The following is a 26,745-nucleotide window of genomic DNA, read 5'->3' on the forward strand; positions in this document are numbered from 1 at the left end:
TCTATTTAAATATGAGGAATAATAATATAGCTAATATTTACACAGTGATTATTAAGTGCTAGGCATTGCTCTATGTGAATTACATATTATCAGCTATAATATACCTGATAATCCTCCTGCCTCAGCCTCATGAGTAACTAGGTCTACAGGCACATGCCACCATACTTCACTATTTTTATATTTTGTAGAGACAGGGTCTCATGAGGTCTTGAATTCTTGGCCTCAAGCAATCCTCCCACCTTGGTCTCCCAAAGTGCTAGGATTGTAGCTATCAGCCACTGTGCCTGGCTTCAACATGCCATGTTAAATCAACTGTTCTTTACTGCTTCTAAGTAGTACAGGATTTAAATTTTCAATGTGAGTGCTATCTACTACTGAATCTTCACATGCAAAATAATATAATATGGTGTGAATGTTTATTTTGATTACTTTAAAAATGTAAAAGCACAAAAATAAATCAGGAATTGTTAGGTGGAAAAAAATCATATTTTTTATATAAATGTAAGTTATACAGTAGCCTTACTATTGTAATGTACCGTGATTCATTTTCAATATAGAGCATTTCTCTTGAGCTTTGAAACTCAGAAAGCAACAAAATTCACATATATAACTCAGCTAAGACCAACAGCAAAGTGAGACCTCATCTCTATGAAAAAAAGTAGAAAAAAAAATTTGTAAATTATATTTAGAGACAAGAACTCTTTGAACTATCATATCATAATAAACTACAGTCAAGATGAAAATTTTTCTCCATATCCTTGCTTTGGACCCTAAATGACTAGCACTTAAAAAATATACTGTACCATATTACCATTTCTATTTAGTTTTAATATCATACTAATTTCCTTTCATTTCCACGTAATATCTTTTATATTTGACCTCAAATTTTATTTTTATCTTTATTTACTTATTTTTTGAGACAGAGTCTCACTTTGTTGCCCAGGCTGGAGTGCAGTGACGTGATCTCGGCTCACCACAACTTCCGCCTTCTGGGTTTAAGCGATTCTCCTGCCTCAGCCTCCCAAGTAGCTGGGACTACAGGCGTGTGCCACCATGACCAGCTAATTTTTGTATTTTTAGTAGAGATGGGGTTTCACTGTGTTGGCCAGGCTGGTCTGGATCTCCTGACCTCATGATCTGCCTGCCTCAGCCTCCCAAAGTACTGGGATTACAGGTGTGAGCCACTGCACCTAGCCTTGACCTCAAATTTTAATCAATACTTAAAGAAATTAAGGCAACAATTTATCTAAACCTGTCAACAAACTTTTGCTTTACACTCCAATCTACCCCAGTACCACTGCAATATATGGAGAAGTGAAAATTAGCATGTACTCACCAAATGCAGAAACAAGAAGTGCCAAATGTCTAAATACATACCTTGGTCCTGGTGGTGGTTTTATTCTGTCTTCTTTCATTCCACACAAATGCAATGGCAGCCATAAAGTGAACACCATGATTCATTGAAATGGGGCCCAACAATTCAAGAATCTGTTGTCTCAAGTTCTAAAACAATTTGAAGCAAATGAAAGTGAAATTAAAAAAAAATGAAAACATTTACAACTAGACTGCAGTTTTGGTTTCTTTGAAATAATATAGTACTTACAGGTTTTACTATATAAATAACACTAGAGGAAACTTTAATAACATTAAGGGCTACAACATGACTATAATTCTGAAAGAAAAACAAATCCTATAAAATGACAGCTACCAATCAGCCAAATACAAGTCTATTCACTCTGAAAAGATACTAGAAAAACACAACACATATAAAATTCGACTTAGCAGGTTTGACATAGAGTCCTTTAAAAAAGGTGAGGGATTCTATAATTATAAAACAACTTCTGTTTTATTTAAGTAAAACAAAACATAAAAAGTACAGCTTAATCCAAGCATCAAAACTTAGATCAAATGTTCTAATGGTTCCCACCCTTACCCCTCTCCCAATTCCCTATGTGTTCCCTTGGATCCCAGATTCAGGTGGTCTGGTCTAGGAGTAAAATTAGGTTATTGAAGGATGTCAATTTGACAACTTGACATGGCACAGTATTTGGAAAATATCAAGCAAAGAAGAAAAAAATTTAAAAATCAATAATTAATCCCATCATCCTGAGATAATTACTGATAAAATGCAAACTTTATTCCTTTTTCTACAGATAACATTTTTTACATAACTGAAAATACGGTATTTGTTCAATTATGTAACATCCCTGGTTTCACTGAGCTTTTGAGCCCTTCTCCATCCAATAAGAATTCTTCAAAACCATGAATATTAGTGGCTATGTAATGAAACACTGAAAGGATAATTTAAACATTCCCTAATTCATTGTTTAGGATCTCTCTTTTTTCTGACATTAAATAATACTATAATGAACACTTTGTATATACATCTTTGTATAATTTCAATTACCTTAGAATTCACTCCTAAAGTAGATTACTAGGTCAAAGACTATGAAATCTTTAAAGCTGTCTGTACATATTGCTAAATTGTTTTCTAGGAGGGCTTTGCATATTAAAATGTCAATTTAAAATGCCCTAAAAAAAAGGAACAAAGTTCTAACATGTATGAATGAACCTTAAAAATATGTCACGTGAAAGAAGCCAGACACAAAAGACCAAATATTATCATTCCCTTTATATGAACTTTTTCAGAAAAAGCAAATCAATATATGGAGAGAATAGATTAGTGGTTGATTGGGATTAGGGATGGGAACAGGGAGTGAGTGCAAATGGCCACGAAGAATCTTTGTGGTAAAGGACATATTCAAAAATTGGACTGGTAAAGGATATATTCAAAAATTTACAAAGTTGTGAACTTTGTAAATTTACTAAAAAAATTACTAAATTGTATACTTAAAAATGGGCAAATTCTGTGACATGTCAGCCATAGCCCAGGAAAACTGTTAAAAATTATTTGATAATTAATCTATGCAGGGTCCTGTAAATACTACACAAATTATTCACATATTCTGAATATAATCTTTGGGAAGGTCCTCAAACAGACTCCTGAGCTCTACAGATTAAATATGAATTGTCTAACCTTTGTAGCTCCAAGATTAATAGTGGTAACAGATGCGGAGGCAGCAATAATCATCTTTTCTGAAGAATCGGCTTGATGCAGTATGCTCCAAAGCAGTGTCACAGAGGACATGATCATATGAAGGATTGAGAGGATTCCACTGCGTGCTTCAAACAAGTGTTTCTGGTCTACATTGACCAAAAGCTATTAACAGTTGGGGGAAAAAAACCTCATTACTTACTGAGATTTACAAATGGAAATATATTAGACCTCACAGTCTTTCAAAAGAAGTCAAATATTTATGCAGTCTTACTTGGTGATACTGTGTAGTTGGATCCAACAAACAGTAATGGATAATGGCTGTAATCCCTTCCAAGAGAGTAAGAATCATATCTGGTGGAATAACTGATGCCATCCACAGAGGCCTGAAATAAAATGCATTCATTTAAACACAAGTTTTATGATAGTATAGTTCATATTTTATCACTAGGAAATATTCTCAATGTGTCAGGTACATAGAAAATGTGCAATAAATACGAGATTAATAAATGGCTAAAAGAATAAATCAGGGTCTTTTATTTCCTAATCTATAAAATAAGTGAGTTGGACTAAATATACTAGAGTTCCTCTTGGCTAAAGAATTCTATACAAAATAAATACATGATGGCCAGTGAATCTCTAGCCACTGAGGAATGGCAGGCATATTAATATTAAACAACAAAGGCAGTTTTCTTATTATTTTACATGTAGAAACTAAGGTTATTCTGAAAAATGAGATAGTCTACTGGAACTAATTTTTCAGACTTCATTTTGAGCATGGGGACTCAGATTGAATTTGCCACTAAACCATGAAAATCCAAAACAGAAAACAAAATTGGATGGAAAAGATTTGTAAATTTAAATTATTTTCAGTCTAAAACTGATTTGCACTTAGATAAAGCAGACAAAACCCAGGAAACCCTTTCCTAAGCTTCCTATTAGTTTTGCCAGCTCAGGCAAGAAGAACATTGAAATTAATTTCAGTCCTTGGAAGAAAATAAGCCTGTTTAAATATTCCTTCCCTTTTCCATTCTAGATTCTTTTATTGATACTCTTCCTCAAGCCACATTTTTTTTTGTGGAAAATAATATACTATTTGTAACCTACCAAAAACCACTAATTTATTTACTCAAGTTGTGACCAACTTTCCAGACATTAAGAAGTCATTTATTTAAAAAATTTCAGTACCAATAAAGTTAAAAGTCACCTCTTACCTACTGTCAGATAATCCTGTTTCGTATTTGTACTGCTGAATTAGATTATCTAGATTTCTGCACAGTTGTAGTGTCACAGAAACAACTACTCTCTGTAGAACTTTTCCCATGTAAGGCAGGGTAGATGTGATTAAACCGATCCATTGTGGGTGCATCTTACATGCACAGTGCTGATGCAAAGCTCGTATCACTGCACAGAGGAACATGCCTTGACACGTGATTGGCTGAGCATGCAAATACTGAAGAGAAGTCATGGGTTGATGGGGACTGATGTGTTCCAAGTCAGATACACCAAAATCAAAACCTGTTTCATTCTCTTCAGGAATAGTCATTACTCTGTGTTCTAGAACAATCAGCCTCTGAAGCACCTTAAGAAGTTGTGACTGCAACGTGCTGCCATTGTCAAATTCATCCTCTGAAAAATTAATAAGGCTGTCCTCTGAGAAACCTTCTTCCACAGCAACCATGTTCTTACCTGCCATTTTTTCACTATGCCATTTCTGAGCACTAAAGATAGATGACAGCAAACAATGAAGAATCACTTTCTGAACTTTGCACTTAGATAACATATCAGAAATAAAACTAGGGAAACCCTTCGCTGAGCTTTCTATTACTTTTGCCAGCTCAGTGAAAAGTAGTGTCAGAATTTCTATGCTCATCATCTGCATGTTTCGATTGCCTATTAAATCTTGTGCAGTAACCTTGACATGAGTTGGGTAATGGCTACGCATGTAATATAGGCAGAGAGAAATAAGAATTTCTATGTACATAGAACTCCGGAAGTTATGATTTGAGTCCACTGGAATGTGACTATAAAAATCTTTGCCCATAACAGAAATCCGGTGTCTGGCCAATAGATTCTGAAGGAGAGACAACTGAGGAGTATATGCGTTATTTACACTAGTAGTTGAAATGGCATTTACAAAAGCTATAGGGTTAGTTTTCAAGATGGCTTTGATGGCAGAGAAAGCATACAAAGTCCTGGATGAATCATACAACTGGAGATACAGGAGCACATGTTGATAGAGAGGATGAATGTTGAAACTGGGAGATTTCCGAGATCCTGGAGAACCCATGTCACTCTCAATTTCAGAAATGTCTCCCTCTCCACAGCTATACCAGTTCTCTAAATCCAGACCATCACTAAAGAATACACTGGTTTGTTTGAGTTTTTCATTGGAAGATTTTTTCTTATCATCATCCTTTTTTCTGGCAAGTTTTACTTTAGGTTTTGCTCCTGGTTGTTTACCTGACTCCTTAACTATTGTTTCCTTCTCCGAAACTTTTTCTGATAATTTTTCTTTGAAGCTGAATTGAATACTACTGTGACTCCTTTGTCTAGATTTGGTTTCTATGGAAGCAAAAGAAGAGTCATGAAGAGTGTGTGTGGTTCCTGAAATACAAGGTGAGGAGCTATTCCTGGATATTCCATTTGCCACACACTCATGGCCTCTCTCTGCAGACACAGACAGAAACTGAGAACTTTCATTACTCAGCAAAACATTCTGACTCTGTTGAATAGAGTCATCTTCAATTTTAATTGTCTCTTCATCTGGATCTATATCACTGCACTTTGGGGGCATAGCTTCAATTTCTAATTGAGATGTAACTGATGCAGATTCCACTTCGAGGCCACTTACAACTTTACATATCAGGTCAAACACTACCTGCTGAACATCATCATCTGGGGAGCTTTCCTTTAGCATTTGAGAATCCTCTTGGGCATTCACGGTTTCAGGATCAACTTCATAACTCAAGTTGTCCCCTGCAGAGGACTGTGAACATCCCGAGTCAGAACTCTGAAGTATTTCTATCTGTTGGTCTGGAAGATCAAAATCAGACACAACCATTGGAATTGTCTCACTGCTGGTACTTAGGAGGGAAAGTCTGTCACTTAATGGATTCACAGTGAGACTAAAGTTCTCTATTTCATCCATGGTAAGTGGCTTTTCACCATTTCCTTTTGATGTGATGAGTTGTACTTGGCTCACTGATATATGAGAAAAACAGTAGAAGAAGAAAAATGCAAAATGCATTAAAATAATTGAAATGTAGACTGATCAAAATTTTTAATCATTAGTGTCATCATCTACTTATATTTTCCTACTAAAATTACATTTTATTTTATTGCAGGTGAAAATTTTGTTTTATTTTTCCTCCCTAACACCTCACTTTAGTTATGCTGTTTCTAAACTCTCTAAAGAGTTTAAAATTAGCAGCAAACCACAAATATATAATTAATTTCTGTATTTCTTAGGTGGCATACATTAATGACGGTCTTCTTTTAGAAAAAGTGGAAGGCTTAGTGACATACAAAATAGTACATACCAAATGCTAGCAAATTTAGGGAAAGAATCATGATACCATTGATGAGATCTGGCACTGATCTCAGAGAGGAGGTGAGAATTCAGCAGAGTTAGATAAAGCATTAACAGAAAGACACTCTGGCAATAAGCAGGGTCATACAAATTCTTACAAGATTCAGAAGAAGCAGTGGAAAAGAAGCCAGAGAGAGGAACCAAGACTCTGTAGAAACGCACTAGAGATGAAGCAGGAATATGACAGTTTGGTTTCAGCTTCATCACTTACTAGCCATGAGACTTTGAGAAAGCCATAATCTTCCAGGCATCAGCAACCTGCTCAGTAAAATGATCTTTTCATTACAGACCCCACGGGGTTTGTCAAGAGACAAATGACATATGTGAGAGTCTTTTGTCCCTTAAATAAAATAAGGGGACATTATCACTGTATAGAAGGCATCACTCAACAGTTTATAAAGTATGGACTTTGTAGTAATATAGTAACAGTGAATATTTATGCATGTCACAAACATGTCTACATCTGATGGTCATAATAAAACCTTGAAAGTTGGGCATCATTATTCTCCTAAAAGATGAGGAAAACGACTCATGAAATACAAAATGTGTATTACAGGTTTACTATAAATTCCCAATGAAGTATCTACAGAGCCTGTAGGACCAGAATTGCTAACTAAGCTCTAAAGATATTTCCATCAAAACTGAAGAATGTCTCTAACCAGAGCTGTGCCTGATTCCTGCCCTGAAAAAGTCAACTGAGAGACCCACATCCTCTACGATGGTCATTGACACAGTACATTCTGACATGGTCCACACAGCATTGCTAGTGCATGAGGAGGGGAGAAAATAAGCCCATGGAGAAAATCTCACATGCAGTTCATCCACCAATTACTGTTATATTCACTTATCACTTTATTTTGATAATTCTAAATAAGGCTGTCTACTTCTATGTGATATTCACCATTGCTGCAGGCAAAATTTTGCATGAAATGCTTGTCATTGTCCTCTCCTGGATAACAGGGAGCCTTATTCCAATAACGTTCTGCTTGTACACGCTGTACTGAAACCCTCTGAGTTTTTGGATGAAGCAGGAGCAATAGCAATGGTTCCAAAACTCGTGCAATATCATGTCTTTGTAGGACTTGGTTCAGCCAGGCTTGTCCCACAGAGCTAGTAGAACCATCGAGACTGTTAAGGCTATCTAACATGATGAACAGTGACCTAAAATAAACACAAATAATTAAAATAAAGAACCAAACATCTACCTTGTCACACTCTTTTATAAAATCAATAAATTGGGTTTCTTACTTTGAATTAACTATTTTAAAGTAGTCATACTTCAGGATAAATTTTGATCATAGCATTTTAATAATCTTAATCCCAATAGTCTCAGTAGGCATAAGAAAGGAAAAAAACTTTTCCCCTTCTAAAAATATACTTATGCTTTGAAATTTCACAAGCATACATTACTAAGATTAATACTGAAGAATTGAAAAAAAATATGATTAGTCTTGTTTTAGCAACAGTTTCCTGTTCACATTATCAAGCACTGAGCCTTCGGCAAGTCAGCATTACTCCATGTTGATCCATGTTCCTCTGCTCACACACTCCCTGTGAGTCAAAGCTATGTGCTTAATTCAAGGAAAAATCTGTGAATGGTATGAAAGTGTGCTTTGGAATCAGAAAAACCCAAGATTCAAATCTTTTGTGTGGTGTTGGGCAAGTAACAACTTTTCCTGACCTCTATTCCCTCACTTGTAAAATTAGGAAAGATAGTTGTCAAATAAGAGATGATTATTTATAAAGTAAGGGTTCAATATATTCAATACACTGTAAGGGTTCAATATATGGTTCAGTATCAGATCACTTAAAAATGGTAATGCTGGTTGAAAAGCACCAGCTGAAATAACGTTCAGTAGAGGACAATTCTGATCTTGAGCTGAGCTTGAACAGATTCATGGCCACCACTATGAGACCGGCTGGTGAGACTACCTTATGACACTATGTGAATCCACCTAAAAATGGCAGCTTCTTGGAATTTAATGCAGATCTGATATCTGAAGTCACCTATGGAGTCCAGACAAAAACCAAAACCACTCTCAGGCAGCTACAAGTTCTCTGGATTCATGGAAATAATCTGTTAGTGTTTTCAGCTATAGATTTTAACAAATCTAGTTTAGGCAGAAGATTGAAAATAATTGCTTGAGAAACACATAATTTTTAACACTACTATTTATATGCAGTTTCACTAAATGTGAATATAGACTCAAGAAAGCTGTATCCATTGCTCTATCACTAGCATTATCATTCTAAGTAATGCACCTAGAATGGTGCCTGACACCTTGTAGGAATGTGATAAATAGTTGTCCAAGGAAGGGAAGGGAAACCAGGTACTCCAAAACCAGAAAGTAAGTATCTGGTGGATGAGTAAAAATGCCATGCATTTTAATACAGTTTATGGTTTTCAAAATAATAAACTCTCTTTATAAAATTGATAAATTGCTATCTCCTACGCTTGCCAAGCCAGACAGTAGACTCAAGGAAAGAGGCAGCATTAAGATATCTTACTGTGAAATCTTAATATAAAATGTAACTGACCTGTCAAAAGAACGTACAAAAGATGAAGATTTATTTATATGGAGATCTCTCGTTAGATGCCAAAGAACTGCAAACTTGGCATGTGCTTCCATCCTTATTTTCTGAGGAGAAACATGGGAGCTTAAATTATGTTCTCTCTTGAAGATACTAAATGATTTCAGTAAAATCAGAGTACTATTTAGGAGTACTGTATTACGTTCAACGTCCACAATATTCAAACACACATTGCAATAAACTTTATTTCTATTCTTTATGGAAGTAGAAACACAGAAAATATGTAAATATATACAGAAATATTGAACTTAAAGGTTATCATCTCATCCTGTCTCGTAAATAATTATTCCTGAGTTTAGACTTTAAGTAATGAGCTTACTAGATTATTGTATAACAGAAGAAAAAAGTTACTAGTGTACATATATCTGGAGTCCAGAAGGCACTTCCTCCTTCATTTTAATATAAACATTTAGTTGTCAAAATTGATTTCATTGCACTATATATTTTTTGTCCCAGAAATGATACATTAATCCCAAATGAGTTTTTCATCACTTATAAGCTGGTTTGACTCAAAAATTTAAACACTTAAAAATTATTTCTACAATAAAAATATCAAACTACTTTTGAGATTATTTGGAAAAAGATTAATAATGGGTAAAACAATGTAAAAATAAATTATTTAGAACAGCAAGCACACTTTGTATTAGATAATAAATATGTATTAATATAAATCAAGTAGAAATTGTCTCACATTATCAAAACTTTTGAAGTCTTTCTTTAGCATTTATGGATCCTTTAAGCAAAAGCCCCAAGAAACCAGACTGCAACTTCCTAAATTGCTTGTGATAGTTGGGAGGCATGCTTGTTTTTTCTGTGAGCTTAATACAGGCTTTTCTTACGAAGCCTGCATTTGTATCAACCAACAGAAATGTAAAAATTAAGTAGTAAAATATATTTTAATTTTTTTCATGGATGTATATCTTTATTTAGAACTTGGGAGTATTTCTTTAAAAATGAAATGCTACCCAAGTGAAAATAGGCATATAATTTGTCCTAGATTTATATTTAATGTAAAACTTAAATTGTTAGAATAGAGTGCTTCCCTATTATTTCTGAATAATTTTGAAAAAAAATGTGTCATAGCAGAAATAGATTTTTAACATTTTTCTTGGAATAAACTTTTCATTCCTTTCATTTACTCCTTCACATACCACTTTCTCCTCTGCCAAATGTTTATTTAACACAATTCCTTTTTTGAATATGACCCACTCAAACACACTAGCATTTTGAGTTTTTTAAAAATAGGACAATATACTTCTAAAAGGTCTTCAATCAAATCTTCTATTTATATTACAGAGCAGCACAGGAAGACCACAAACATCTTAAAGTACCCTGATGAGGTTAGTCAAAATGATTATTCCAGCTTCTTCTCAGGCTAACTGAATTATATATCACACTTCATATATATTAGAATACAAAATTCTTATTTTGGATATGTAGTATAATAATGCAAATAATATAATCTCACATATTAGTATTCTATAGCTTATGAATATAATTTATACATTATTTCATTTCATATGTATTAGTTAATAAATCCATAAGTTCCATAACTGAGGCTACTGGTTCCTCTTTAAATGACCCAAGAACTGAGACCACCAATACAAAACATCATTTCCCATAACTGTGTCCTGAACAAATAAATAAATCCAGCATTTGATTTTTGTTTTACTTTTCATATTACTGATGCTTTTGTAAACAACTTTCCTCTAGAAAGAGTTGAATACATTTAAAGATATTAAGATCACTGTGAACAAAGCTATTTTCTCTTACTCCTATGTTAACTGCAATAATTTCCCTAAAGTTTTCTTAACTTACTTTTTAGTATAATGTGTGTGTGTGTGTGTGTGTGTGTGTGTGTGTGGCGGGGGGGGGAGGCGGTGTGCACAAGATAAGAAGAGGATTTACCTTATCTTTATGGGTTAACTGCTGACTTATAACATCCTCACAGATGCTAGAAGAAGGAACTAAGTTATGTAATTGATAAAATAGTTCCACACTCTTCTGGTGATGCTGAGGTGTCCCATCTCCCAACTGGTCCCACAATGTTAAAGCTACATGCTATAAAAAAGATGTAAAAGTGACAGTCACAATACCATACATGAAAATTTATTTAACAAATATTTCTTATTAGGTATAAATGAATGTCTGCTCTCTGTCAGATCTGAAAGGTTTTTAATATTCTATTCTATGGGGATGAGGTTACTAAGTGCAGTCTTCCATGTACCTACTTTCTGATCACCCAAGCCCTTGGAACCTTTTATGATAGTCCTGTAATGATATTTGTTTTTAGACATCAGGCATGTTGTCTGGACATGGTGGCTCATGCCTGTAATCCCAGCATCTTGGGAGGCCAAAGCAGGAGGATCACCTGAGGTCATGAGTTTGAGACCAGCCTGGGCAACACGGCGAAATCTTGTCTCTACTAAAAATACAAAAAGTTAGCCGGGCGTGGTGGCATGCACCTGTAATCCCAGCTACTCGGGAGGCTGAGACAGGAGAATTAATTGAACTCGAAGGGTGCAAGTTGCAGTTAGCAGAGATTGCACAACAGAGCGAGACTGTATCTCAAAAAAAAATCAGACATGTGAATGTTTTCTGCAAGGCCCAGGTAAGACCCCATTTCATTATTTAGCAGTGTTAGTAAAGTGATGCTAGAATAAACTATCCTTAATAAGATACAAATCCGACATTGAATGCACTTTAATATTCATGGTTGTATATTACAGAGTGAAAAGTAATTCATAGTTGAAATATCCAAACTACTTAAAATCTATAAAATAGATAATAGGTATTTCAGAGCTCCATATGTTAACGTAGCACTTGATCTGTAACAGCATTAATAATAATGCAATTAGTGGCCCGGCGTGGTGGCTCAAGCCTGTAATCCCAGCACTTTGGGAGGCCGAGACGGGCAGATCACGAGGTCAGGAGATCAAGACCATCCTGGCTAACATGGTGAAACCCCGTCTCTACTAAAAAATACAAAAAATTTTTGTAGCCAGGCGAGGTGGCGGGCGCCTGTAGTCCCAGCTACTTGGGAGGCCGAGGCAGGAGAATGGCGTAAACCCGGGAGGCGGAGCTTGCAGTGAGCTGAGATCCGGCCACTGCACTCCAGCCTGGGCGACAGAGCGAGACTCCGCCTCAAAAAAAAAAAAATGCAATTAGTAATAATAATAATGCAATAATCTTCAGGATTCACTACCACAATATTATAAAATCCAACTCTAATCTAGCAGGAGGAAATATCTGAAGGGGCACAATGACTTGAAATCACATTTTAAAACTTTTTTTTAATGTACAGTACAAAGAATCTACCTGCTTAAGATGTATACAATCCAAATCTACTTGATGTTCGATATAGAGGATAATATTTATACCATTGGGGTAGAAATCAAAGACTGAGTTTTCTGAATTTTTTTCTGAGTGACTTTATACACCACAGATGATAATGAGACAATATGATGAGTCAGAAAAACTTTTCATGAGAGTTTTAGAGTGCTAAGGTTTTACTGTATGAAAAGCAAAAGTGCTGCTCACGCCTGTAATCCCAGCACTTTGGGAGGCTGAGGCAGGCGGATTACTGAGGTCAGGAGTTTGAGACCAGCCTGGCCGACATGGTGAAATCCCGTTTCTACTAAAAACACAAAAATTAGCTGGGCATGGTGGCACACGCCTGTAATCCCAGCTACTAGGGAGGCTGAGGCAGGAGAATTGCTTGAGCCCAGGAGGCAGAAGTTGCAGTGAGCCAAGATCGTGCCACTGCACTCCAGCCTGGCCGACAGAGCAAGACTGTCTCAAAAAAAAAAAAAAAAAAAAAAAAGCAAAAGTGTCACAACCACTTAATCTGAAAGTAAGTTCTACTGTTTTCCTCTTTTTAGCTGAAATTATTTCCTACATGGCTTCAGTGCCCTAATACTTCTCTTTATCCTAATATTCCTACTCCTTTATTCTTATTTTTCTCCCCGCTCACAAAATTGGGAATAAGATGGGGAGAGCAGTATGTCTATCAGCTGTGGCATCATTTTCTATATGGCAAGACATATTAAGAGGTGTTTAATGAAGCTTTATTATCATTTAAAAAATAATCCTTAAAGCAAACTAGGTCAAGTATCATACATGGCTGTAATGATCATCGTCATGTATGCATTTCTTAGAATTTACCTTGAAAAATTCAGTCTTCTCAGCTATGTACCTCAGATTGCCCTGAGTGAGGGGAGGTCTAATAACCACAGCTACTCTTCCCTGGTTTGGACTTAAGGGTTGTGCAGGCTCTACACTGTTGATGTTTTCCCCAGTGACCATGGCCACAGACTGTGTCAGTCCCACCAGGTCCATGACTAGTGAAATAGCAACACTCTGAACACTGAAATCACTTGCTTGGCTGCAAGCATTCATCAGAGTCTGGAGCCACTGTGGAGGCTGCACATGCTCACAGTCTGAAACAAAAGATGGTAGCAATCAGAGTTCATTATACTAAACATTTCACACACACTCTAAGTTAATTTCAAAAAATAAAGCCACTAAATACTTTTAAGGCCTTGATCTGTTAACAAAACCATGGTTTCTCACCTAGTCTAGAGCTTTAATAAAGTAGCAACAATAATTTATTATACTTTTCTTCAATATATATTTTTCTTATGCCAAGTCATACAATCTATTATCCCGTCCCAAAAAACAGTATATTGATCAATAAGCATTATGTAGTATTCACTGCACTGTGTGTGTATATATAAAAATCAAAATAAAAGTAAACATGTTACTGGTCATAACAAAGAAAACCAGCAGATCTACTGCTACACTACTTTTCTCCAGAGATTTCCATTTCAGCTCCAACTTACCCGCAAGCAAACTGTGAACAACATCAAAATCACAAAATCTTGCAATATATCAATCTCCCCATAGTGACAGTATTCCATTAAAAAAAAACTTGCAAATTAAAACATTAAAAAAAAGTAACTGGCTAAAAAAATCCGTTTTAATGAATGCCTCTTTTAAAAAGAAAAAACATACTACAGAAAATACTGAAATATAAGCAAAACTGAGATGACCTTACCAGTCTCCAGTTTTTCAGAACGTAACTCTGATGTATGGTTCCCCTCAGCGATGTAAACTGGAAAACTTGAGCACTCTAGGAAGAGCTGACAGGCAGCAAGGAAGGCAGAAAGGTATTCTTTAGAAGTTTTTTGTTTACTTATGCTTCTCTCTTTTACATCTCCTTGTGAATTTCTGTCCCATTTTGAAGTCTCTCCTTGTTCTCGACCAAGATCCCCCTGATGTTCTGTAGTCAAAGCCTGAGAAAGAGAGTTATTCTGAATGATGTAGAGGTTGATAAGTCTGGTAAGAAACTGTTGGACATACTCCAAGCAGCACTGCATTGCAGTCTTTTGGGCTGTCTTCCCACTTCGGGTTGCTGTCCCCTGAGTGACTACGGAAGGGGTCTGGATGATGGTTTCTTCAGATCCCACAGTGGATGCTGTTTCTGTTTCAGAGGATGTGCTACCAATTGGGATGGTAGCTGCCCCCTGCCCCTCACTCAGTTCTCTGTCAATATCATCAGTTCGGTCTGCTTGATATTGTATAAACTCAGTGAATCCACTCTCTGATGATCGACTACTTGGTGGATTTTCTCCATCTTCAAACACTTCAGTAGGATTTTCATGAGAAACTGATGATATCTGTTAGAGATTTTTAAGAAAGCAAAAGGCTGAGTAGCAAAGTGTACATATTAGGAGTTAGAAATGACCACTTTTGAGAGATGTTTTAGACTATTCACAATTTAATCTACCCATTCTGTTGACTCTTACAGCAGCCCCTACACCGATTTATTCATTCTCCAAGTATTTATTATGCACTACATACACAGCATACATAAGGTTCGATTCTTGAGGACAAAAATACATATATAGAAGTCTCTAGGATCTATATCCTTGTTTTCAAATGGTTATTTCACCTAATTCATGAAATCACTTTCCTAATGTCTAAAAAATGCCAAGAATGAGATATGTAAGGTTAAAAAATGACATTTTAATAACTACAAATAAAATCTAATAGCTCATCTGTTCAGGGCCACTTGAATGTGAAATTTTTATTGATATGTGTAAAGTGCTAATTAAATATTTGTCTTTCAGTGAATAGTTATCAAATTCCTATCATGGTGCCAAACACTGTATTAGGTAGTAGAAATAAAAGGAATATTTTATAATTTAGAGGGGAAGATGAGAGACAATTAAATTACAATAAACAAACAAATGAACCGGTTCCTGGAGTAGAACTGGAGTGTATTAGCCTTTTACTCCCTACAATAGGATAGAGTAAGTATAAATATCGAGGATATTTTCTGGCTTAATTAAGTAAAAGTTATATGTAAGAATTCCTTGGGTGACTGAGTCAGAATATAATAGCATCATGAACTAAATGCTCTGTTGCCCAAAGCTGGGCTTCACCTAATGTTCCTTGCCTCAGTGAATGACACTCTTCCTTGAGTCAGGAAGACAGAAACCTAGGGATCATTCTTTGTACCTTCTTCACCCCTCCTCCCCTCCCCACTTTCATATCAGTAGAGGCATTAAGGTTGCAGGCCTTGAGTCAACTAGGGCTCTGCCATTCACTAGTTATGTGATACCTGGCAAGTTATTTAACTTCTCCAAACCACCGTTTCCTAATGTGTATAATTGAGGGACAGTAATTCCTACATTTTACAATTGCTATGAGGATTACATAACGGTATATATAAAGCACATGGCAAAATGCCTAGCACCTAGTAAACACTCATGGTTAGCGATCATTACCCTTATCAATCTATTACTAAGTCTATTTTTCCTCCTAAATATATTGCTAATCCATCCATTTCTATCTTTACTCCTCGTATCTTGTTGGCACAAGTTATCATCACCTCTCACCTGCGCTACTATAGGTCTTCCCACATCTGTTTGTGTTTCTCATCTACATTTCACACTGCAGCCAGAGTAACTTTTCTAATACACAAACGTAATTATGCTATTTGCCTTTTCCCCTTCAGGGCCTTCCTGGTGCTCCTAAACAACAAAAGCCCTAGAACAGCTCAAGGCCCTCTAAGACCTGGCCTCTGCCTGTCTTACAGCTGCATCTCTTGTCTGCTTGGTGCTTGTCTCTGCCTAAGAGCCTTTGCAAAATCATAGCTGAGAAAATTATGACAGTGAACGATATCAAACCTAATTGACCTCATCTTGCTTCTGTCCTCTCAACTGTCCTTGTTCATTCCTGGGTATAGGCTGAACTAGCCTTGGGAAGGAGTTTAGTTTGTAGTTTAAAGCTAAACTGTTCTTGTAAAACAAATGAAAGGCCACCAGCTACCAGGTTAGAATGAGAGGAGCTGGAATTCTAAATATTACCAGCCATTATTCCAGAGGTCATAAGATTTTCAACTTCCCCAATTACTCTTGTAGGTAACATCACTATGTGAACCTAAGATCAGCCTTTTGATGTCTTTTCAGGTTTTTGCATTTCTAACAACTGAATGGCCTCACCTGCACCTGCCAACCAGTTCTGTGGCCCCCACCCAGGAACTGATTCAACATAAAAAAAGCTTCTACTCCCTATGATTTCATCCCCAAGCCAACTAATCAGCACTCCCAATTCACTGGCCCCCTACCCACCAAATTATCCTTAAAGACTATGATCCTCAAGTTTTCGGGTAGACTGATTTGGGCAATAATAACTTCAGTCTCCTACATAGCCGGCTGTGCATAAATTACTGTTTCTCCATTGCAATTCCTCTGTCTTGATAAATTGGCTGTCTAGGCAGCAGGCAAGGTGAACTCATTGGGCTGTTATACTTCTTCCTCTGTCAGGTGCTCTCTTTTTACCTCCCTCACCACACCAGTTCCTCTAGGGCTTCACTCAAACACACCTTCCTCAAGAAAGCATTCTTTGGCCCCAGCATAGGTCAGGTCACCCCATTTTCCATATTCCTACCACTTGATTATTTTCCTTTGTACATTTATCACAACTGTAATTAAATGTGCACTTACTTGTATAATATTTCTCCCAATTAGAAAGAAAGGACAGAGAAGGGGAGAGACTATGTCTAGCTCACCACTGGATCGCCAGCAACTAGCACAGTGATAGCAGCAGGAGACAGACAAATCCTAGGCAGCCAGCGACGGGTCCCCGGTGAAACCCCACATTCAAGCCAAGGACAGTTTAAAGCCTAGCTACAAGTCCTGCATAAATTCACAGACCAGATTGAGACCCTCTCTTCCCATTTGGCATGCTTTCCTCTGATTGATCCCCACTCTTCACCTATTTTACATATACCTACCCTTCCCTAATTGGTTATTTATACTGTTGTGCTCACCTTTGAGTGGTGCCTTTGTTTTAGCCTCTTTTGTGTACTCACAAACCAATCAGCACAAAGATGCGCTGTAAGTGTAAAATGCACACTAGATCTTGAAGACAGCACAAAAAAGAATGTAAGCTACCTCACTTATTTATATGACATCACTTTTATATAGATTACATTGAAATGATAATATATTGGCTACAATTGTCTGAATAAACTAGAATTAAAATTAACTTTACCTGCATTTTACTTCAATGTGGGTACTAGAAAATTTTGAATTACATATGCCATTCACATGATAACTTCTACTGGAAAAGTACTGATATAGATAATTAAACTGCCCTATAACCAAAAGCCTACAAAAGCCTACTAACATTGCATTTGGATCTAGGAAAGACTATTATTTAAATGCTTACGTATAAGTGATTTTACTAAGTAACTTCTGCTTTGAAGAAATGTAAATGGTCTAATACCAAAAATAATAGTTAAAATTACCTTTTTGTCTTCCCATTCTTTGACTGAATTGTTCTGCCCACTTGGAAACTGCAAAACACCTCCAGTGCTAGCAGATAACAGTGGAGGCTGAACCTTGCTAAGGATCTTTGAGCAAAGTCTGAGAGAATATGTGAGTTCAGACAAATGCAATGTCTGGAGATGGCTTGTCAAGGCAGAAATCATTCTGAGCAGCAACTGGGGCAAGTGTTCTGTCTGGATTTCAATGTAAGTCTCCTGAAAACAGAAGTGAAACGAAAAAAGTTTAAACAATGTGGAACCCAAAAGTTACATTTTTTAATCTATATATAAATAGGCAATAATTTTACTCATCTGTAATGTTTTATATGCATCATGCTGTTAACACTGTGTATTTTATTACTGATGCCTTATAAAATTTCTATTCCCAAATTCTCAATTTAAATACTTCAAAGCATGTATTATAAAATAACCCCAGTTTTATCTGCTACATTACTAAAATTATAATGTAACAAAAGTAAACAGAATTATTTAAAAACAAAACAGGCTGAATGTCATACCTGACACAGCACCCTCATACTTCTAGTAGGCTTCAAAATGAGAAAGCAAAGAAGTGAGGAGAGAAAACAGAAGGGAAAAGATTTCCAAGTCTTCATTTAATAGAAATAATATTAACATAAATGCAGCATTAGACCACTATACACTAAACAGTTAAGATTTTATAACATGCAATTATGAAGTTTACCTCATGTATTTTTTATATGTATATGTCAAAGGAGAAAACACTTGAAAGATTTTATGAAAAAAAGCTTACCAAAGAGGAAAAAATCAATTTAATTTTAAAGATGAAATGTATCTGAAGGCTTGCCTACAACATGAAATATTTGAACTGTGTTATTAGATGTCCTTGATATTTTCTTACCAAGGTGGTCTTACCAAAGAAACTATGTCCAATAAAAAATCCACCAGTAAGCAGAAATTGGTCAGCTGTAATTCAGATGAGTCATTACTATCTCCAGGTCCAATCTGAAGTCTGGCATGCAGTGTCCTCCTAAAAGGACGAAATTTACTTTATCAAGTATACTGTCAAGTGATGTGAATACCTGTGACAGCATCATCATCCTTCTAATGAAGGCCAAGTCAATACTGGGTCACACACAGTCATGTTTCTGTGATGACAAATTCTATTTCCCCCAGGACACTGTACCTCTTCGTGGAAAATTTCCAAAGCAAGATTCCTAGGCTGAACCTCTCCCTACAACTCCTATCCTGCACTTCGAAGTGTTCTGAATGGATCTCACTCTCTCGGACTTATTTCCCATTGCTTCCTGTACAGATAACACCTCCTAGTTAACACTGAGTAATTGCTACTTGATTTCTAACCTTGGGTCTTAAAATAGGCTCATTTGTCATTCTGTACTGCTGCCCTCCCCAGTCTCATTTTTCCCATGATCAGAATGCATCTGTCCTTCAAAGTCTGAGATCAAATGTTACCTCCTCCAGGAAGCCTCTTCTGATCCAAGTAGCAGAGATCATTCCTCCAACAAACATTCACATTAAATCACAGAAATCCTATATGACCATACATTGCCCTCCACTCTGAAGACACAAAGTAAGAATATAATATAGTCCCTGACCAACAAGAATATAAGCATGTAGACAAATAAATGCAACAATGTGACAGTGTTGGCAGCATCGATTCTGATGGGAGATTTGAGGGAAGGAAGGAAAGGTGGGTAACCTCTACATAGGATTTTAGCACATGGGCAAGGGGAAAGAGTACTTTAGAAAGAATAGCACAAGTGAGGCCTCAGCAGCATGAAAGTTAACATGCTGCTAACTTTCAGAGAATAGTCCAGGTTGGCTGAAGAAGTGTGGATGTGTGCATTTGTGAATGTAGAAGGTAAAAACCCAGGGTAGGGTCAGGTGACAAAAAGATACAATTCCTACATTTTAATCTATTAAGACATTTGTATTTTTTAATACTAGGAATATATACATGCATGTCTTATTTGTTCCCACTACAAGATCTTTGAAGACAGGGACTGTCTATCTGCCTAGCATGATGCTTTTTAACTGGGTGCTCAACCTCTGCTGAATAAGTCAAGAACTTTCTAAACCATTAAAGAGATTAATGTATAGGAGCAACAATTAACGTTTTTTATTAAAAGACTTCTAATGCCCAGATCATATAAAACTACATTTTGACTACATGCTCCTGGGCCTTGAGTGGTTAATCTGGTTGAGAGGATCTGGTCTAGAAGCCAGAGATTCCACTGAGATTCACTAGTAGCCAAGGGTTTTCAGACCATATTTTTTGCTTTATTTCCTAAGGGGTAGAAGGCTTTTATCACTGCCCAGTGACAGTATGGATTAGTTCTAATGGCTTCTAAAAACACAAGTCAGGCCAAAAAGTTTTTTGTTAATCAAAATGGAAATCCTTTTGGAAAAGTGTGCTGAGGCAGCAGCCCAAAATTTGCTGTCTTTTCTACAACAATGAAAAACTACATTACTATAGACTGAAGAGGGAAAACTTTTCATCTACTCTGGTGTATGAATAACTGATCTCTAAACTCCCTTCCAATTCTAAGAGAATATGATCAATGATTTTATATCCTATGTGACAAGGTAGAGTCAGATTATGAATAATAACTAACAGTTATTATTAGTAATAGAATGTATAAAAGAACATTCATTAAATTTAATAACTTAAAAAAACCCAAAGGTTAGCTTTGGATGTTACTAAATTAAAACGAATGAAAGTTTAACGTACCTACAACATTCTTCAAACCAACGTGCAACATAATCCCACATATAATAAGGTTCGAAGGAATTAAACAGAAGGTTAGCAGTTTTAATCAACTCTGCTGTTTTCTTATTTTCTCTTAATTTACTGAAAAAAGAGAAAAGAAAACAAAAACTAAAAAATATTAACATTTATTTTTTCAAATTTAAATTTGAGTGCAATGCCAGTACACATTCCTAGGTAGTTGCTAGAAAATGTGCTAGTAAGAAGATTGCAACAAATAATTTTTATCTACTGCCACTCTATTATTTTATGTGCAGTTATTTTTCCAAATTTGAATTTTTGTCACTCAAATATCAAGATCAGAAATTAGACTTTCATAGTTTCTGCATAATAAAAGACAAAAGAACAAGAATTTCTTTTTGAACTATTTAGTGTGTAAGACTGTAAATTTGGCAAAATTCTTTTATTTCCCTTGGCACATACAAACTGAGTAGTGATTTGATTTTCACAGCCTTGATTGTGAAGAATTTTGTCTGCTTCCCTGTGCTATTCAGGATTTTCTTAAGAAAAGTTTATTTTGACCAGTTTCAATCAAATTATTATTCTTAGTTTGAAAAACAACAACAAAACCAACTAGTGCTGTTAATAGCCATTATTACTGAAATTGCATCGGGGAAAAATAACTTTGTTATTTCAAGTGGCAACCCTTTAGCTGATTAGCTATTTTCTCCTCTTGTCTTTTGTAACAATTAAAACAACTGTCTTTATATAGTGAGGTACTGTCAATACAACTAGTATGTCAGTATTAAATCAGCTTTACTAGTATTAAATCAGCTTTACTTATTAGAACACAAACTTTATAGAGTAGGATCCCAAGTTATTACACTTCAAGTTTATATTAGGTGAATACATATTATGTCTTCATGTCAAATTTAATTTTTTGATAATCTACCTGCTTAACTGAGCATGATCCTTGCTGAAGGGTGGTTCTGTTTGAAGATCCAACTCTGCTTTGCATTGAGAATATAATGTTCTAAACACTTCAATCAGGACATCTTCTAGAATTACAGGTCCTAAAATTAATATTCAAATTAAAGACAGTAATCAGCATGAGCAAATCATGCTTATCTGAAAATTGGCCCAATTAAACGATGTTTTAAAAATAAGTATTTTTAAAATAATATTTCTTCAGAAGCTAAGCTAAATTCACATTTCTTTGAGAAGGTAATGTAAGATATTACATAACTGAACAAATATTTAAAGTGCAGATTGACACAATAGAAATTACAGAATCAGAGAAACTGGTTTTGCCACTTAATAGTTCTGTTACATTAGACAAGTTATTTAACTTCTTTGAGCTTCAGTTTCCTCATCTAGAATGAGGATAATACTGAAATTTACAGGACTGTTAAGGGTTAGAAAAAATATTTGTAAGATTGCTAGCATAGTTTCTAGAATATAATAAGTATTAAACAAATGCTACTTGTAATTACTGTTATTAATTTAAATACTAAAATGCATAAGGCTAAATTTTCTTGCTATTACAGATATCATCTCCTTAAAAAATTCCTGAGCTTCAGCTGTTATAACAGCTAAAAAAACCTCTCAAGACCATTTATATAATTCAAGTTATTCTTATATTTTAAAGTTTTCATTTTTAAGAAATGGTGAGAGGACACCTGCTAAAACATCTGTATATAACTTGAAGATATTACATACTTTATGATTTCATTTTATTGTTGCAAATATTTATGTTTTTTCCTAATTTCTGTCTCAAGTGCCATAATATATAGGAAATATACAATGAATAAAGAGAAAACATGCAAAATAAAGGGAATATGGAGAAGAAAGTTGAGGGATATAACTCAAATATTTTTCATCAAGTCCTTGGATTCTGTGAACTATAAATTGGTCATGATGGATAAATGTTTTAATTTCAATAATATAATCAGGATTAAGAGAAGCTTAGATAGCATCTTTAAAGTGATTCTTCTGCTACATACATACCACAGGACAGATACATAATAACGTATCAGCTGGATGAATACCTGTATCTTAACTTTGTAGAGTGAACTTTCAGAAATTGAGAACTTATATTTAAAGGCCACCTCAAAATATAACAATTTCCCTGATGACTCTTTTTATTTTCTTATTCACACAAAAGTACCACACATGACCTTATGCCCTAGGACGGTATATATTACCTAGCTCAGGTTTGTCCAGTAAACTGATTAAAATGCGAAAAGGCTTTAGATCCTGCATTAGAGTGTTCTCTTCTCCAAATCCATTCACTTGTAAGATTCCCACCATTGCCTTTAAAAAAAGAAAGTACACTGGTGATTTAAGTAAACATATTCAAAGATTTTTTCCTTAAGAATAAGTACTTTTAAATGTAACCATATATAATGGAGATTTATACCCACTATTGCTTTTCTGAAGCCCTTTCACCAACCCTGGCCTTCTTACTCTGCTAGGAAAAAAATATATTTATCTATCTTGAGGAAAAAAGTGTCTAAATTTTCTTTAGACATAGTGGAATATCAAAGAAAATTTAGAAAAATATATTCATGAGGTGAGTGTTTTCCCTACAGATGAATTTCTATTTAAGATCATCCTTCTCAGAACTATGCCACATTATCATGGCAGTTTCTGCTATTACACAATTATTTTCCCGTTAGTGACTTAACAACGATATTCTTATAACCTCACTCTTTTAAAAATGCTTCAGATACCATTTTTTTTTTCTGTTTATTTCAAATATCTTAAATAAACATAATTGAATTAAAAATAATATGAAATAAACTTCTCCAGAGCTTCACAGGAAATAGCACAGGTCCTGACTCATTTTTGGAAAAGCTCCAACTTTCATTGAGCAGAAGGTGAGAAGCTGCAACTATGTTTTACTAAAGCAATGAAAACAACAAAGTAAGAGAAAAAAAGTGTTTTGTCTTATGTGGTAGTCTAACATATGATTATTATTTTACAGGCATTTGCTTGTTATAAAAATTCTGGGGAAGTTTGTAGGTCTTGTCTCCATCCCTTCAACTGTGAATTCAATTAAGGCAAGAGCTTGTCTTATACTTTTTCAGTACCTGTAGTGGTCAGTAAGAGACCAAAGAATAATGAAAGTATTCATTACCTGGACCAATAATTCTTTTGAAAAGGTAGTGAAATAGTAAGTGGCATGTTCTTCGGGATTACTATGTCTTGTGCTTCTGGGTCCTATGATAGCACCGTTGTTATCAAAACCTCCACAGAAACAAATCACAAAATTACTTAAAATGGAATTCTCAAAACTGTTGTTCACTAAATACCAAAACAGCAAAATCTCAAAACAGCACTAAACACTTACCAATTAGCAGCCCATTCAATGTCAGCAAGAGAGATCATTTTAGATAGTTTAATAAAGGGAAACCAATTCAATACGTAAGTATCATAGTATTCTTCCAGAATTATCCTTTTTTTTTTTTTTGGCCAATTTTACTCACAGTGAAATAACTGGATACTCAGAACATCCACAATAAGTTATATTATGTCCCCTCACTCTAGGCAGTAAAGAGTTGTGAAGACAGACAAAACACACAAAAAGCATGGAAAACCAAAGTGTACATATGTATTACTGCCTGAGTGGGACATTAGTATGATGTATAAGACGATAGTACTAGTCCTGATTCCTTTGATGAATTCAAAGTTTTGGATAGTATGCCAGCATTTTGATTATCAGCTCATCCTTCTTTGCCTACTAACTTATAGTACAACCACCTCAATTTGTAAGGGGAAAAACATCTTGTTAAGGACAAGGGAACATGACTTTATGAATTCAAATAGCCTCTTCAACTATAAAGCTGCTGAAATTTCTTCATATAATACACAGCTAATACTGTTTATATTTTTATTGTCCATTTACACAAGAAATTTTAGTTTTTAAATTCAGGAAATACATACAACTTGGTAATACTTATACATGACAAATCTCCCTCCATTTTTTCCCCAATTATGACCGTAGACATCAAATACCTACCAAGAAGCCATGCATAAAGTCTTCGATTCAGAGACATATCCCTCCTTAGCACTACATGAAGGGCTGCTGACAAGATCCTGATCATATCCGGTCGAGTGGCCTGAAAGTTAGGAATATGGTTGTATTTAACAATATACAATACATATTTTTTTCCTCTTTAAATTTGCCCTGAAATATGCTTAGAACATTAGGGCGTATGGAGTACTTTCACGTATTATTTCAAACACAGGAATTATTACTTCCATTTTACAGATTAGGACACAGGAAGAAAGTTAGATAACGTGGCTATTTAGCTGCATAACTGAAATTATAACTTAATTATTTTAACTTCCAGTTTGAAGTTCTTTATATAATAAAAGCAAATTCTGACATAAAACAAATAAAATGGAGCAAGACGGAACAGACACAAGAAAATCACATGCCATTAGTCTTTCACATTTATAATGCTGTCAACTGGCTATAAACTCCTTAGAAGGTCACCATCTTCATCCACTCAGTCATTTATTCTTTTTAAAAATTTTTATCTTGCAGTATTTTAAACATATTGAAAAATACAGAAAACAACATAATAAACCCTTTTCTACCAATCATCCAGCTTTAATCTTAATTTTTCTCTCATTTTGTTCCACATCTTTTTAAGAGAAATAATTTTTTTCTTTTTTCCCCAATATCCTTAATTCAATGTTTAAAAAAATGATTAAAGGAGATCTGGGTTTTAGCTAAAAGAGGTAAATTTATAAAAATCATAACAGAAGAAAAGCAACTAACTTGCTATTAATTTTAAGAATACTGCCAGATAATCGCTTTACAATAGAATCTTGGAATCTGAGAATTAGACAATGATGTGGAAACTGACTAGTTTAACAACCACTCTATAAGTAAAGAACCTAAGCCTCACAGGTTCTTGAGGTTTTGGCTAAGTGCTTAGCCAAATTCAAATGCTTGGTTAGTGACCCAGCTAGATGGAGAACTCACTTCTCCTTAATCACAGACCAGTGAACTTTGTCTTATTACCATGCTTCTTGATAGAATTAGAAAGGATTCACCCAGCTCATTTGTTTTAAAGGAACCTTAGAGAAATAACTGAGATGATACAGAACACAGATCACCAACGACTGACAGATTAGGTTCACGCCTTTGAACACAAATGTCTTCTATTGATCTGTACAATTCTGAAAGTATGGTTCAAGACCCCTAGGTATCTCTAAGACTTTTTCAGGGGGTCCATAAAGTAAAAACTAGCTATTCATATTCATAACAAAACTATGCATATTCATAACAATACTAAGATGTTATAGGGCTTTTTGTTCTGTTGACATATGCCCTGATCATGCAATAGTGGATAAAACTGCTGGCACCTTAGCATGAAAAGAGGCAGTATAGCAGTAGCACCCACTATACTTGTAATCATTATACTTTTACTGCTATGTACTTGTAGTAAAATCAAAAAATAATATCAACCCTTGAGTGCATGTCTTTTAATATTCTGTATAATAGAGTGAAAGATACACTTAAAGTATTTCTGATGTGGCCGGGCACAGTGACTCATACCTGTAATCCCAGCACTTTTGGAGGCCAAGGCAGGTGGATCACAAGGTCAGGAGATCGAGACCATCCTGGCTAATGTGGTGACACCTCATCTCTATTAAAATTATAAAAAATTAGCTGGGTATGGTGGTTGGCACCTGTAGTCCCAGCTACTCAGGAGGCTAAGGCAGGAGAATCACTCGAACCTGGGAGGCGGAGGTTGCAGTGAGCTAAGATAGCGTCATTGCACTCCAGCCTGGGTGACAAAGCAAGACTCCATCTCAAAAAAAAACAAAAGTACTAAATGTACTTCTGATGTATACTGAAGTATGATGGTTGTCTCAAGGAAAAGCAATCGTATAACTGAGTTGTGAGCTAAACTGCCAGTTTTTTCAAAGAATGCCATTTTTACCTG

The 26,745-nt window shown here is 35.4% G+C and overlaps 1 protein-coding gene across 15 annotated transcripts in view; it reads right to left on the reverse strand.

The window, feature by feature from the left end:
• The window catches only part of DOP1A (DOP1 leucine zipper like protein A), a 106,871-nt gene that overhangs the window by 24,913 nt on the left and 55,213 nt on the right, over positions 1–26,745 (reverse strand). For 11 of the 15 annotated variants that reach the window (XR_012095082.1, XM_073022618.1, XM_073022616.1 and 8 more), the window contains 16 exons: positions 24,804–24,903; positions 23,922–24,031; positions 22,987–23,095; positions 21,735–21,855; positions 20,807–20,926; positions 18,970–19,084; positions 18,058–18,291; positions 14,296–14,917; positions 13,404–13,678; positions 11,148–11,300; positions 9,186–9,286; positions 7,549–7,808; positions 4,270–6,259; positions 3,330–3,441; positions 3,038–3,220; positions 1,378–1,503 (listed from right to left, as the gene is read on the reverse strand). Coding sequence is in view for 14 of the 15 variants with exons in the window: in XM_073022618.1 (XP_072878719.1) it covers positions 1,378–1,503; positions 3,038–3,220; positions 3,330–3,441; positions 4,270–6,259; positions 7,549–7,808; positions 9,186–9,286; positions 11,148–11,300; positions 13,404–13,678; positions 14,296–14,917; positions 18,058–18,291; positions 18,970–19,084; positions 20,807–20,926; positions 21,735–21,855; positions 22,987–23,095; positions 23,922–24,031; positions 24,804–24,903 (4,731 nt within the window). In the remaining variant the exon portion in view is untranslated. Of the gene's footprint in view, positions 1–1,377; positions 1,504–3,037; positions 3,221–3,329; positions 3,442–4,269; positions 6,260–7,548; positions 7,809–9,185; positions 9,287–11,147; positions 11,301–13,403; positions 13,679–14,295; positions 14,918–18,057; positions 18,292–18,593; positions 18,624–18,969; positions 19,085–20,806; positions 20,927–21,734; positions 21,856–22,986; positions 23,096–23,921; positions 24,032–24,803; positions 24,904–26,745 lie in introns of all 15 variants that reach the window. The other 4 variants (XM_008006461.3, XM_073022620.1, XM_073022622.1 and 1 more) reach the window with 4 other exon arrangements.

The sequence above is a fragment of the Chlorocebus sabaeus genome, chromosome 13, assembly GCF_047675955.1.
Source record: "Chlorocebus sabaeus isolate Y175 chromosome 13, mChlSab1.0.hap1, whole genome shotgun sequence".
Classification (NCBI taxonomy): domain Eukaryota; kingdom Metazoa; phylum Chordata; class Mammalia; order Primates; family Cercopithecidae; genus Chlorocebus; species Chlorocebus sabaeus.